General features: G+C 35.1%; 1 protein-coding gene across 1 annotated transcript; it reads left to right on the forward strand.

The window, feature by feature from the left end:
• Positions 1-8,795: 8,795 nt before the first annotated feature.
• Positions 8,796-8,954, forward strand: K441DRAFT_596095 (uncharacterized protein; the record flags this gene model as incomplete). Its single annotated transcript, XM_067645024.1, has 1 exon — positions 8,796-8,954. A coding segment is annotated over one exon (159 nt), but the record flags the coding sequence as incomplete, so codon positions are not given.
• Positions 8,955-16,328: the final 7,374 nt, after the last annotated feature.

Consider the following 16,328-nt stretch of genomic DNA (forward strand, 5'->3'; position numbering starts at 1 on the left):
ATAATATAAGGCTCTAAGAACTTCCTATTATACTTTACTAAGTTCTACCACTACGCTAAAGAAACTAGATAGAACGAACCCGCCTTAATTAATCGCCTAGTAGAATCTCTAAACCCTAAACTAAAAGTATCGCTTATAGAAGTTAAGCTGCTAGATACTATTACTGCCTGCGCTAATATTATTAATGGCTTATATAATAATATACTACGCCTTACCCTAAAATATACGCCTTAATACTCTACCCCCTAACTACCTGAGACCTATAAGGATCTAGACGCTATAGATATTAATACTAGAACTCTCTCCTACGCCCTAAAAGGATCTGCTAAATAAGAACGACGTATTAAGCACGGTCTCTGTTTTAAATGCGGTAGCAACACTTATATCTCTAACTACTACTCTATCCCCTTCTAAAAGAATATATAAACGGCCGATACTAGCAGCCGTTTACTATACCAATCCCTTAGCCGCCGCCCCTATTCCTCTCCGTCTATCTCTAGTTCTTTATCTAGTAAAAGTCACTAATAAGGGCGAAGCTCTAGCATACGATTACCCCTAGGAACCCCCTCTCGCTTACTACTAAAAGGAACGTCCTAGAGTTAAGTCGCTCTTTAGGATAGCTATATTATAAGATCTCGTTAAACGTATTAGATATCGCAAACCCTAACTCTTAGGATTGTAGTATAACTATTAACTACCGTCTTTAGCAAAAAGGTTAATAGGCTAACGCTTAAGTTCTAATTAATATAGGAGCTAGCTGTATAGGATTTATTAATAAGATCTTCGCGTAAGATAATAGTTTTACTCTAATACCCCTTAACTAGCATATTAACGTATTTAGATTTAATAGCAAACGCACCATTTTAGGCTGTATTACTAACGTAGTAGCCCTAAGACTCTAATACCTAAACCATAAAGAACTAATTAAGCTTTTTATTACTACCCTAGGTTACCTAGTAATCCTTAGATAACCCTAGATAAAGCTATATAAGGTAGTTATTAATTAGAATAACCTTAAGCTTTTATTTACTACCCCTCGCTATAAGTAAAAATACTCTATAGTATACCGCCCTAACTTTAAACTAAAATCTAGGAAATTTACTAAAACCTACTAGCCTAAGATTTCTACTAGTATCTACTCTACGCCTAAGGAATCTACCAGATTCTATTAACCTAGGAATTCTACTAAATTCTACTAATATAAGATTTCCACCAATATCCATTAAGGACTTGGAAATTCTACTAAACCCTATAAACCGACCCCGAATACTATACCACCCCACGCTAAGTAGAAGCTTAAGCTTACTATATAAAAATACTAGAAGGACTGGTATCCTACTATAAAGAGGATACTTAAAGAACCTAAACCTAAATCTAATACTAACTCTATACCTAATACTAAACCTAAAGTTGAATAAAAAACTATATAAGAAACTAAGGACAATCTAAGCTCGCTTAATACCTTAGATATCTATATAATTAGAGCTACCCTACTAGTACGGCTTGCCAAGAAACTAGAATATATAATCTTTACTATTACAATGGCCAATATTAAGAAGGCCTTAGCACTAAAGAAGTATACTAACCCCGCTACGAAAGTACTAGTAGAGTACTATAATTATCTAGATATATTCTTATAAAAGGAAGCTAATAAGCTACCGGAACGCCGTCTATATAATTATAAGATTATAGTTAAAAAGGGAGAATATCCTAGATTCGGACCTATATATAGGATATCCTAAAATAAACTCTAAGTACTATAGAAGTACTTAGATGAATATCTAAATAAAGGATTTATTAGAGTAAGTTCCTTACCTATAGCCGTACCAGTAATCTTTATTAAGAAACCTAGCAGTAGTCTACGCTTCTACGTAGACTATTAAGCTCTTAATGCTGTTACTGTTAAGAACTAATACCTAATTCCGTTAATCTAAGAGACACTAAACTAATTAAGTAAAGCTCGCTTCTATATAAAGCTTAATATTATCTATATATTTAACCGTCTCTATATTACGAAAGGAGACAAATAGCTTACTACATTTCGCACTCAATACGGACTATTTAAGTACTTAGTAATACTATTCGGCCTCGCAAACGCCCTAAGTTTATTCTAATACTTTATAAATAATACCCTACGCCCATACCTAGATATCTTCTATACTACTTATATTAACAATATCTTAATATATAGTAATAATCTGGCTAAATACTGAAAATACGTTAAACTGGTCCTATAAGCCCTACGTAGAGCTAGCCTATAATTAGATGTAGATAAATACGAGTTCTATAAAACAGAAGTCCTATACCTTAGACTTATTATTTCTATAGACGGTATATAAATAGACCCTAAGAAAGTTAAAATAATTATAAACTAGTAAGAACCTAAGAACGTTAAGGACGTAAGAGCCTTTATAGGATTCGCTAACTTCTATTAACAGTTTATTAATAACTTCTCCGCCCTAGTTTTACCCCTTATAGCCTTAACCTAAAAAGATAAAGCCTTTACCTTTAATAAGGAGTATAAAAAAGCCTTCGCTTATCTAAAGGTTATATTTACTACTATACTAGTGCTCTAATACTTTAACCTAGATTAAATAAGTATTATAGAAGCCGACTTATCCAATTACGTTACTAGAGGCATTCTATCTCAATATAACAAAAAGGGGTATTATACCCTATAGTATACTTCTTAAAATAACTAAGCCTAGCTAAATATAACTATAAGATCTATAATAAGGAACTACTAGCCATTATTAGATGCTTTAAATAATAGTAACCCAAACTAGAAGGCGCTAGATTCCTAATTAAGGTCCTTAGCGACTATAAGAATCTGTAATACTTTATAACTATAAAATAGCTAAGTTATCGCTAGGCCCGCTAGTTAGAATACCTATCCCGTTTCTAATTCTTAATTATATACCAACTAGGCGTTTAAGGCTAGAAGCCTAATGCCTTAACCCAACGTTTATAAGACGCACTAGCTTAAGAAGAAGCACGCTCCTACTATAATTAGACCCTACTCCGCCCTAAACTATTTAAACCCCCTACTAAAGATCTTATAGTATACGTCCTTAAAATAACCGATTAAACTGTTAAACAGATTATAGCCAATAAATACCTAAACGACAAGTTTATCTAAGAGACGCTTAAGCTAATTTAAGATGGCGTTAGACGCTCTAATAGGATTTCTCTAAGTAAGTATAAAGCTTATAGAGACCGCTTATACTACTAGAACCGCCTAGCTATACCTAACCACAACGAACTTAAGCTTAAGCTCCTCAAACATATACACAATCTACTAGCAGCCGGCTACCTAGGCTGAGGAAAGACACTAGAACTACTCTAACGGGAGTACTACTAGCCAAACATATATAATACGACACGAAGGTATATCTCTAGCTACTATACCTGCCGACGAGCTAAAGCTTTATATAAGACGTATAACGGCTTTCTAAAGCCACTACCTATTCCAGACCAGAGATAGAAGGATATCTCAATTAACTTTATTATTAATCTCCCCGTAAGTAAAGGCTATATAAATATTATAGTAGTTATAGACCGACTATCTAAAATAAGACACTTAATCGCCTGCCCTAATATATTAACGCCTACCGTTACCTAACTATTCCTAGATTACGTATAGAAACTCTATAGACTCCCTAAAACGATTATCTTTAATAGAGGCAGCTAGTTTATCTCTATATTCTGGAAAAAACTAACTACTTAACTCCGTATTAAAGCACTATTATCTATGGCATACTACCTAGAGACGGATAGTTAAATAGAATGTGTAAATGCTATAATAGAATAGTATATTTGGATATACACGTTATATTTATAGGACGACTGGATAGACTAGCTTATATTTACTAAGTTTACTATAAATAATTCCATTTCAGAAACCATAAAGGTCTCCCCATTCTTGGCCAACTACGGCTAGTATCTGCGAATAGGTTTTAAACCCTTTAGTAATACTCCCCGCCCCACTTATTATACCTTATAAGTTATAGAAGCAAATAAATTTATAAAGAAGATGGAAGAACTATAAGAATTCCTAACTAACGAAATAATATGGGCCTAATTTATCTATAAAGCCGCAGCAAATAAGAACCAAACCCTAGCACCGGCCTACTAAATTAGTAACTTTATCTGGCTAGATATAAGAAATCTAAACATAAAACGACTTACTAAGAAACTTAATTAGAAAAATGCTGGCCCTTATAAGGTCAAAAAAGTTATCTCTCCTTATACCTACCGACTAAAGCTCCCTAATACGGTTAAAATCCACCCCATATTCTATACGTTAGTTCTTTACCCTACCGCCCCTATATTAGACGCCTTGCCTAGATAGATCTAGGACCCTCCCCTACTAGTTAAAGTAGATAGTAAGGATAAGTACTTTATTAAAAGAATTGACAATATTAAGTACAATAAACGGAAACGCTAATATATATACCTTACGAAATAGAGAGGCTTTACTAAGCCTTTACAGGAACCTATTAACTCTATAGGACTTATATAAGCCGTAGAAGACTTTTATAAACTCTACCTAGAACTACTATAGCCCTATCTTGCAGAAGCTCGAGTTTAAGGGGGGGGTACTATTACAGGATACCTCCGTAACACCTTATATACGTCCACCTGTTTCTACTAACTTAACGACTAGGGACTAACTACGAGATTGCCGCTATCTCTGGCAATCTACGGCAATTTGCCGATTTCCACTATATTCCGCCATATTCTGCTAAATTCTACTAAGTTGCCAAATTCTACTAAATTCTACTAAGTTCCGCTAGGACCACGACCTAAAGCCTATTCTGCCCTGTGTACGTATTAACTAAGCAACCAAGTTAACAATATATACCCTTTCCTCCCGTTTCCTTACCTTCTTTCCTTACGCAACGTCTTAATCTTATCACACAGTTTATATACGTAGCTTAATAATATCTACTTCGCTATATATTATCGTCGCTTATACTTACTCCGTAATACTTAGTATCTATTATAGTCTTTAAATAGTACGCAATAGGGTGCTATTCTCTATCTGCCTACTTTTATAAATAAACGTTAGCTATAATACTATCTAAGGTATTAGTTTCTAGTATTAAGGGCCGTTCTAGGTTAAAGTGGGCGAGTAAGGGGGTAGAGACTAGTTATTTCTTAAGCTTGTTAAAGGCCTACCTATAAGCGGCGTTAAAGTAAAAGGGCTAGTCCTTTTAGGTAAGGCGGCTAAGGGGCTAAGTAATTCTGCTATAGTTTTTTATAAAGTATTAGTAGAAGTTATAGAAGCCTAAGAATAACTATACCCCCTTTATAGTCCTTAGGGGTACCTACTACTTAATTATAGCCGTCTTTTTAGGGTCTACCTTAATTCTATCTATACTAATAATAAACCCTAGGTACTTTATACACTTTATACTAATTTCTAATTTCTTAATATTAGCTTAGAGGCTAGCTTTGCGGAGCTATTATAGGACCTTATAGATATACTCCTTATATTCTAACTCGTTCTTAAAGTAAATTATAATATTATTTAGATAGGCTGTATAGAAGTTATTAAGGTAGTTAAAGAGTATATCGTTTATATATCGCTAGTACGTAGCTAGTCCGTTAGTTAGTCTAAAAGGAAGTACTTTATATTTATATAATCTATAATAGGTCTAAAATATAGTAAGACCTATAGATCTAGGGTCTTTTTTTTTTTTTAATCCGATTGTATTATACTACGTATAATACTGCGCATGCAGCCTCTAGGCTATGGCGCTATAGTTCTATATACATAAATCCTTTCTAGGTAGCTTAATATGTACTAGTAGCTATGCCCTAATAGTTTATAAACCCCTAAGGGCTTATAGCTCCTTAGTAAAATACTAAGTTACTACAACTACTAGGGAATGAGAAAACGATAGGAAAAATCCTAACCCCTATCCCTGTCCTTTTGTAATTTGTTTCTATCCTTTTACTCTCTAATATCTTTTTAAGAGCTTAGTAGGAGTTGCCTCCTTCTAGGATCCTATGCTTTGTCTATTCTTCCACAGAATCGTCTAAGCTAGTACTATATACTAGTTTAGCTGCTTTAAGTGTCTCGCAGTCTTTGCTATTAGCAAAGTAATTTCCTTTACAATTGATGTAAAGAGGGGTAGTATATTGACAAGGCTTGCCTATTATTGTACAGGTAGAATAGAGGTGGTCTTTAGATAAATGTGCAGCCGTATAATATCTACAAGCTCTAGTAGAGCATCTGTCTCCTATATGGCCAAATTTTTGGCAGCTAGTGCACTGCGTAGTAGGAGAGACTTCGAGGTATTTTACTACCTTAGTAGCTATACCTGCAATTAAGATCTCTTTTTACTTAAGAATTTCTTATCTTTTTTCCTCGTTTTCTATAGTAAAAACTATAGAGCCAAATCTAGTTTATAGATTATGTCTTTTTACGCTAGATAAAATCCATCTAGGTAGTCCTTGTATTCTTATAGGATTAAAGGTCTCAATTTCTTCTTTTAGAAGCTTAGAGCCCCTATCTCCTAGGAATGGTAGGGTAGGAACACCGTAGGCTATAACTTGAACCCATAGTTCTAGTTTTTGTTCTCTTTAAAAGATAAAGCAGTTATATAGGATCTCCTTATATTTGACTAGGAAATCTGCATTATACTCTTCTATAGTCATAAGGAGAATATTTTGTTTTCCTTTAGTTCTAGCTATAGACGCTAAAACCGGGTTTTCTACTTGCAGTTTTAATGCAAATAGTTAATTGACTTTGTTCCGTATAGAGAAGGTATCTAAAGGTTGGTCCTTTTGGTCTGTAATTAGAACTAGCCTCCTTTCTTATAGCTGTTTTTTCTTACTTCTAGTAGAAGTAAAAGGGGTAGGAGATGGTAGTAATAAGGAGGGTAGTGAGGACGAAGAAGAAGGGAGGTTCTTCTTTAGCCTCTCTGCGTAGGTTTCTTTAGTAGGGGCTACCTCCTTACGGAGAGCCCTTACTTCTTTGACAAGTCCTTTTAGGACCTCTTTTGTCTTTTCTTCTCCTTTTATAAAGGGATTTTCTCTAGCTAGGATACTACGTGTATAGTCCTCTAGCTGTTTAACTTGTTCCTTTTTTCTTCTTCTTTTTCTTCTAGCCCTTTATAGGCCTGGGTTAGGCTTTCTAGGGCCTTTTATAGATATTGTTCTGGAGAAAGGAGAGGGAAAGATATACTAGGTATACTAGCCGAGAAAGTTATTAGTTTTGTTATCTTTTTTTATAGGTTTTTGGTTTTCTTTTTCAGAAGACGACTAAGGATATTCTCTTTTTTCCCCTACCCTAAATAGGCTAGGAGAAGGAGAAGGACTAGTAGAAAAAGTGTATGTAGATATAGAATCATTATTACTTATTTCTATAGGAGGTTGTTTTTAGGGCCTGTTAGGTACAGATAAGAGTTCGTTATCACTTGTCTCTGTAGTATATTCGCCTCTAGGAGGCTTTTTAGGCTTTTTTTTAGGCTTAGTAGCCTAAGTATTCTTTGGTATAGTTTTACTACCCTTATACCCCTCTCCTTACTAATCCTACTAGAAGATTTCTAGGGAGATTAGGCTAAAAGGTAGTAGAAAACTAGCCCCTATTTGGTGTTCCTGTCTGTGCCTCGCTTATAAGCTAGGACCACCCCTAAGTAGAATTTTCTGTTAGGGAAAAGGGGGTAAAACGACGAATAAATCCACTTCTAGCTCGCTAGGCAGTAGGAATTAGGTCTTAAAAGTTGGAAAATCGATAGTTTTTGGTGGTAAGATGGGTATGCGTAAGTTTGGAAGTGCGGCGCCACCTTTTAGTAAGGTTGTATGTGTGGTAAAAGGTTCAGATCTAGGGTCTATCCTAATTTACGGAAGTCGCTAACATACCCAATTGCACCTGCCTAATTAGGCAGTTTGGCTTACCGCCCACCGGCAGAATAAATTCTGCAGCTTCAACCCCGCTATTACACCGACACTAACGCCACTAGAGCCATAATCCGTATAGAAATAGCCTGTAAGTAACCCTGGAACTTTAGAATCCCTATACTAATTATAGTCTTCTACTAGCTCGCGACTAAGGCGCAAGCCCTAGCTATAAAGGCTATGGGAACTATATTGGAGCATATTTAAAATATTACTTAAATTAAACGACGCGCTCTTTAATATTTGTTTAAAAAGGCTCTTAATTACGGCTGGAATCCTACTATAAACCCTTTTATCCTTAACGGCTATATTATTAACGCTTCTTAGGCTAGTAGAAAGTATAAAGTTACCCGCGAATTTAAGTAGTAAATCCTTAAAAAAGTTACCTACAATCAATATGGTAGAGAAAGTCTTACGCCTATATTGCTGCCGAATACGGCTGTTTAGCTTAAACTATATAGCGAGTTCTATGACGTTATAGATATAGGAAGACAAAGCTGACTAAAAAGCCCTACCTCTTACCCGCGATAAAGGAAGCTCGCCTTTAGTTCGCCCTCTGTTATTAAAATTAGACAATTAACGATTAGAAAAATATTATCTAGACTAATAAAACGGGCATTATTCTACACTATAGAAAAGGTAAATATCGGCTCTAGCGCTTAGCTGCGGAACGTGTTAAGAAGTTGTCTATTCGTCCTTAATTTATAAAGGCTAACAAATTTATATTCTAGGGCAGTTTTTTATATAACTAGAAAGGCCCATACTATATCTAGAGGCCTAAAACTATAAATAAGAAGAAGGCGTTAAAGCTAGAGCTTAAGATAATAAATAAGGCAATAGAGCCAAAGCTTTAAGAGGCGTGGGAGCTTACCACTAGCCTATAACGACTGGGCCTTTATAATAAGCTAGGTAGGAAGCTAAGCTTCCGTATAAATAAGGAGAATAGAGCTTTTAAGCGAAACTCTAAAAAAGGCGGTATTAATTGGTATCGCTATCTCACTAAAATCCTCCTTCCAATTCTTATCCCGTTCGCTATTAAGTGCTAGATTAATCGTCTAGATACGCTTATATAAGAAGACAAAGCTCTAGCTTACTTATTAAAGCACCAGCAGATATATTTTAACGCGGCTGGCCTCTAATAGTTACTTTAGCCAGGTAATTTACCGGATTTAAATATAATAGAACTATACTGGAACTACCTAAAGTAAGTCACTATAAAGAAGGGAGCATCTAGAAACCGAGTAGAAGCTAAGCGAGCTTGGCGGAAGGCGTGGGAGGAGCTTAAATAGTAGCGAATTTAAGCTTGGATCGTGCGGATTCCACGTTATATTCAAGAGGTTATTCGCTATAGAGGAGGGAACGACTATCGCGAAGGCGCTTAAGAAGCTGGATCGACATCGCCGTCAAATAATTGCTTATATGCGACAGCAGGTGCTTTTAAGCCTTAATCGAGTTAATGAGAACGAGCCTCTATTAAGGAAGCCCGAGCCGCTAGAGCTTCCAAAGCTTATGTAAATGGGCCCTCATCTACCTCACGATTTAATTAATTTAAAACCTCTATATAACAATCAAGATCTAAAGCTTCGCCACCGATATCGTGACAAATAGGACCCCTCCCAGCCGTCCACTTAATCAAAAGCTTCCTCCCTCAAGCCTCTACTTAAGCCTCTGCCACCTATTAAGCCTCCTCCTCCTCCTTAGCCGTAATTAATCCAGAATCGACTAGATACAAAGGGCCGGAATATAAAAAAGTTAGCGTTTAAAGTTAGCTTTATAGAGCCTTAAATTAGGCAGTAGCAGGGGGGGTAGTAGTAGGAGCGGCAGTAGCAGGAGTAGTAGTAGGAGGAAGAATATTAGAAGGATATAAACACTAGGTGGCAGACAATTAATAATCTAAAAAGGAAGTGGGTAAGGAAGAAGGACTCTACTACTATATCTAGCGGAGCCGTAGATAAGGGCAGAGCCTCTACTAAGGCCTCTGCTAGTAGGGCAATTAACGTTAAATTAAGCTCTGTAGAGCCTTATATAGATCCTTTGCCAGAGGCTCTGCTATATTAAGGCTCTATATAGAAGATTCCAAAGAAGGTAGAAAGGCAGCGACTTGAATATGGAGAGGGCTATATTTAACCAGTAGAGGACGTTCCTAAGCCTCTATAGGGCCGGAAGCTACGCCAGCGCAGAGCTTAACACCCTCTAATTAGCTAGTATATTAATTAATCAACCAAAAATATATATATAGCATTTTATTTAAGGCTTTAAGAATGAATTTTATACGTCTGGCGTTGAATTTCATATTCTGCCGGTAGGCGGTAAGCTAAACTGCCTAATTAGGTAGGTGTAATTGGGTATATTAGCGACTTCCGTAGTAAAAGGCCTAATAGATATTAAGCTTTATAAAAACCTTAGCCCTACTTATTTAGGCTAGTGTTTTATTAAGTAGAGGTAGTAGGTAGTAGTCTTTACGGGTTATATTATTTAGCTTATAGTAGTTAATATAGAAATAAAGTCCTCTATTTAGCTTTTTTATAAAAAGAATTAGTAAGGTAAAAGGGACTTAACTACTAGGCTTAATAAAGCCCTTATCTATATTATTAATAAAATACTCCTTTATAACCTATAATTCGGCGGTAGATTGCTAATAAAGAGGGCTATAGCTAAGGGTATTTTCCTTATCTAGCTTAATTTTAATCTTATAGTTGTACGGTTAATAAGGCGGGAGTATATTAGATACTACCTTAGAGAATATATCCTTAAATTTCTAGTATTAATAGGGTAGTTTCTAATCTACTAGCTCCTTATCTATAAGCTTACTTTCCTATCCACTATACTTACTTTCCTTTTCCTTAATTATCTAATTAATTTTATATAAGCTAGTTATAAAGGTAATAGTATTAGGCTGTTTTAAGTTCTAGTAGAATCCTATAGCGCTAATATAGCAGATATTAACTAGTGGGAGGTTTATTAGTTTCTTTACGGACGTTCCGTAAACTATATTCTGCGGTAGAGGGTTTATAACCCTTCTTAGCTCCTATTCCATCTTCCATAGATTATCTTTCCGGTCTATATATTTAGTATGGCGTCTAATATCCCTTACTATTCTTTATAGCTATATAGGGCCTAAGCTAGCTAGCTTATTACTAACTTCTTAGGTCTCTAGCGCCAGTAGCGCGGCATTAGTAGTCTAGGGGCGGCGTAGTATACGGACCCGTTACGGATTAAGCTATACGTCTTTTTTAAAGGCCTAGTCCCTATATATAGTATTGGCCTAGTAAACGGTATCTACCTATAGCCGTATAAGGTTTTCTATTATAATACTAATTTCCTTTATAAAAGAAGGTATTAGGGGTAGGGTTTTAGGCTAGATAAGCTGTTAGTTCTATATATTAAGCTATAAGCCTAAATAGGCTAGCTATTTTCTTTTTAAGATTATATTATAGCTTCCTAGGTCTGTAATAAGAAAAGGGACGTTATACTACCTTTATCTATTAACGCGGAGGTAGATCTATAAGATAGTCGTAATAGGTAGCCCTATCTATCCGTTATACCTATAAATAGGAATTAGCTTAGGCAGTTCTTTAAGGGGTATATTTAAAAAGTTAGCTAGTTTTACGGCGTACTAAGTATCTATTAAGGTAAAGGTATTTGCTCTAAAGTTAGCTAAAGTAGAGGTTAAAACTTTATATCTATTGCGAAATAAAGTATAAGGGATAGTATAGCTTCTTCTACTAACTAGCTGACCTAGATTAATATATAATATATTAATTCCTTTTAACCCTAGAGAGGAGTCTTTCTCTAGGGTTCTTCTTTTTCTAACTCTATTGTTACGGACGCTTTAAGTACGATATTACGGCTACTAGGAGAGGAGTTGGAAGCGGCCCGTTAGATAATGGATGCACGGTCTATAATGGACCCCATTAAGCCATATAACGAGGAATGGTAACCAAGGTTATATAACGAGCTCTATAAGCTCTACGAGCTCTATAAGGAACGTCTCGCGTACCTTACGTAGCTTACGTACCTCACGTATAAGGATAATTTCTTAGGAGTACGGTTGTGTATTTAAAGGACCACATTCCCTACCTAGATAGTTTCCTTCCTTATAGTAATTCTTAGAATATAATTAGAGTTAATCTATTAGGTAACTACTCCACTAGTTATTATAAGTGTTGATTATTAAGCGTTACCTATATACCCGGCCCATTAATAGAACCCACTGTAGTATTTCCTATAAGGTTCCGTTATATAATTACTACCATAGTTACGGTAAAAGCGATAAGTCGACACGATACCACCAAAAGCGCCAGACACAATACCTTCGATAGCAGCGACTACCTTATATACTAGTGGCGATACTAGTATAAGGAGTGCTAGCACATAATATGTCACTATAGATTAGTTATAAGAAATAGTAGACTAGTTAACGAATAACAATAGACTACTTAAAGAAAGACTTAATAGTGTAGGAATGGTAAAGGTTAAGTTACCTTTAATCGAACGATTCTTAGGTAAGAAGTTAAAACTTAAGGGATTCCTAACCTAGATGTACTTTAAGGTTATATAAGAGGGACCGAAATTAGTAACGATATTGGACTAAATAGCCTACGTAGGGTTATTCCTATTAGGTTAAGCACTTAAATAGTTTAAACCTTACCTTACTAAAATATAGCTTCACGGACTAGCTACTACTAATTTAGATATATAATATATCTTCTCTAGCTAGGAAGGGTTTATAAAACGACTAACGCAGATATTTGGGGACCCGGAAGTATTAGTTATAGTAGAAAGGAAGCTATAGAACCTAGTATAGAGGATATTAGCAATCGACTATAGGGTATAATTTTAGACGTTAGTAATATAGGTTAAATAGAACGATAGAGCGCTTATAGTATAATATAAGGTAGGACTTAAGGTAAAAGTCTAGGATGCAATTATTCTTATAGAAGACGCAGATACCTAATAAGAACTAATTAATTAAGCAATAAAGATTAATAATAGGATCTATTAGAGGGAATAAGCCAAGAAAGGGCAAGATAGAGTTCTATAATTGTATAAGGCGTAGAGCACGTAATAACGAAATTAGAAACAATAGCAACTATAGAACTATAGGCTAGAACTAATAGATTTAAGTAGTACCAAAGAATCTTATAAGAAGAAAAGTTTATAGAAACCTAGAGGGTAAGGATTAAGTAATTAAAGACCTAAGGAGTAGAGGCCGAACTAGGGATCTTAATAGTAGAAGATATTTAGGGGGACTCTATAATAAGAAAAGTAGTATAAAGAAGGAGCTTATATAAATTATAGGAAATAGGGTTATTTCGCCAGAAACTATAAGGACGGTTAGAGTTACTAAGGTTACGTAGTAAAGGGAATAAGACTAGCAACAGGTATATACGTATAGAGGGATAATAATATATTGCGAGGAACTAAGGAATGTTCAATTAACAGTTTTACGTATTATTATAATAACGCATACCCAATTTATAAGGACGCTAAGTACGGCGTAAGCTATTAGCTATAAGAACCTAAGTTAAAAGAACTTAGGGGTATAAGAGAGTTGGATAAGGAAGTAGACTAAATCTATAAACTAAGCTAGGACGAAGACGGTATAGCGAGCTAATAGTCGGTAGAGAAATTTCTCGAATGTTAGTTCTATTAGGCAGTAAAATCTAAGGATTAAGATAATCGGACTATTAGCAGTAATAAGGAGGTAATAATAGTAGCTTACTAGGAGTATATAAACCTTAAGGATGCAACAAATAAGGTAGAGGTTAGATTAGTAGCAACTAAATTAACAGTAGGGTATAATACTCTATTAGATACGATATCTATCGCTTCGCAAGATAGAAGAAGAGGACAGTTTTAGAGTAAACTTAGCAGGCAATTGTACGCTATAGCTACCTTACCACTTGATAAAGGCAAAGAGCTATAAACTTAAGATTCTTAGGACGAGATAAGAGAATTCTAAGATTCCCTAAGTAAGATAAGAAAGATTTAAGATTCTTTAAAGGCGATAAGGATATAGGCCAGTTACCTACGAGGATAGATTAGGGCTAGACTACCTAGCGACATAGATCTATTATATGGATTAAATAAAACGTAGAAGTATATAATAAAGGAATAAGAGCTTCCTAAGGTATAAGAGTCTCTAAGCAAGATAAGTAAGATTTTAGATTCTTAAAAGGAGATAGGAACACCTAAAACGTCTAGTAAGACTAGGACAGGAGCGCAGCTTAAGAAGGAAGTACGCTTAAAACTAGAACTACCGCAGGACCTTAGAATAAAGGTTAAGATATAGTAATAATACTAAGAATATAAAGGGATAAGGGACTAGAGAGTTAAGATACCTTTATAACGTATTATTAATAGGCCTAGAGTAGGAATACCTAGGGCTAAGTAGTTAGAAGAACTGGAATAAGAAGAGAATCTAGGGATTCTATCTAGATTTGAGGAAAGACACTTAAAGGGCTATAACAACGCAGTAATAATAAGATACTTTCTTAAAGACAAACTATACTTACTTATAGAGCTGTACCAGAAGTGGTATAGAGAGCGGCATAATAATAAGTGGAAAGACTTCTATATATGGTTAGACGAGTATATTATCTAAGACGTAGCAATTATAGAATAACGCATAAACTATATTAAGGGGGCACTAATTATAACGCCCCGTAACTTAGAAGAATAAGCAGTAGACTAGAGAGCCGTATGGGCAATCTTAGTACTAGTAAATAATATACTAACGTTTAGAGAATAAAGCTAGAGGTTTAAACTTAAGGACGAAGACGAACTAAGAGTTAACCTAAAGCACCTAGCGCATTATATATTAGTTTAGATTATATATATAGATAACTAGTACAAAATGTATAAGGCACTAAAGGTAAAAAACAAGAAATACCCGTTTAGGATATATTGGGCGCCAGACGAGCGATAATACCGGAATGTAAAGTTTATGCACGGTTAGTATCTAGCTAAAACTACTAATATAGGAGACTTGACGTTATAACTAGGAAGATTCCTAACGGAAGAATACTTAGACGGACGATAGTAGTGGGAATATCCTAAGAATATATATTTATGGTATATTAAAGACAAGAAACAAACTAGGTATTGGCTAGCAAATAAGTTAAGTACCCTAGGATTAAGCTAATAGTTAGGAAAAGTAGAGGCCTATAGGACTAGAGGGAGCCAGTAGTAGAGCCTTAGACCCTTAAAGGAATTTAAGGTTAGCACCTAAATTTGCAAGTAAAGTAGTAAGATTAGTAATTCGAAGTATTAGTAGATAGTAGAGTAATAAGGAACTATATATTACTAGCAGCAGTATAGAGGATAGGATTACCGCACAGACAGAAACGAAATCTATATCTACTAGTAATAATTTTAGGAGATTTAATAGCCTACGGAGGAGGTATTATTAATCTTAAAATAGGACCTATTTAGTTAACCATTAAAGGGAGACAAGTTAAGATGTCTTTTAATATCCTACCGTTAGGGAAGGATAAGGCGGTTCTAGGAATGCCTTAGTTATAGGAATATAACCTAAAGATTGATTAGGTTATAGGTTAGGTCGATATTAAGGATACTTAATAACGTAAGATATAATAATAAACCAAGATGGTATAGTACTAAGTTGGAGCGATATACGAAGAGACTAATTGAGGATTAAGTTATATACTAAAGAGATACTATAAGTACGGAAAAAAATTATAGAGTCTAGAAAGTAAAAAGCTAGTAGAATATATAGTATAGGACTATAAAATAGAGTTAGAACTAGGAACGAGTCTAAGGTTCTTTCTAATCTATAAGCTTACTAAAATAGAGTCAGTAGCGCTTAAGGAGTTCGTTTAGGAAAACCTAAGAAAAGGATATATTGTGGTGGGGTAAAATGGGCCACTGCTTAGTGCCTTGGCATTTTCCTGTATATATCGAGCCTTCGGCTTCTCTCCTTCTCTCGATCACGACCGACCGGGAATACATTCTTTCCTTTCTTCTTACTGACTGCTTTCCTACTGATTGATTACGACTGACTGACCGACCGACCGACCGACCGACCGACTGACCGACAGACAGACAGCACTGTGACTTTCCTATCTGAGAGTGGTCGTACCCTCCCACAATATTAGGCCTTTATAGTTATTAGCAGGTTATCTAGTACTATTTATACTAAAAAAGAACAGGAAACTTAGGCTATATATTAACTACAGATAGTTAAATAGCATTACTTAGAAGGATAGATATCCTTTACTATTAATTAGCGAAATCTAAGATAGGATAGGTAATATATAAATCTTTACAAAGATAGATCTAAGATGGGTATACTATTAAGTTAGGATTAAAAAGGGCAATAAATAAAAGGTAGCTTTTAGATTAAAGGAAGGACTATATAAGCTATTAGTTATGCAATTTAGACTTATAAATGCACC

This window comes from Cenococcum geophilum (assembly GCF_001692895.1).
Source record: "Cenococcum geophilum 1.58 unplaced genomic scaffold K441scaffold_96, whole genome shotgun sequence".
NCBI lineage: Eukaryota > Fungi > Ascomycota > Dothideomycetes > Gloniales > Gloniaceae > Cenococcum > Cenococcum geophilum.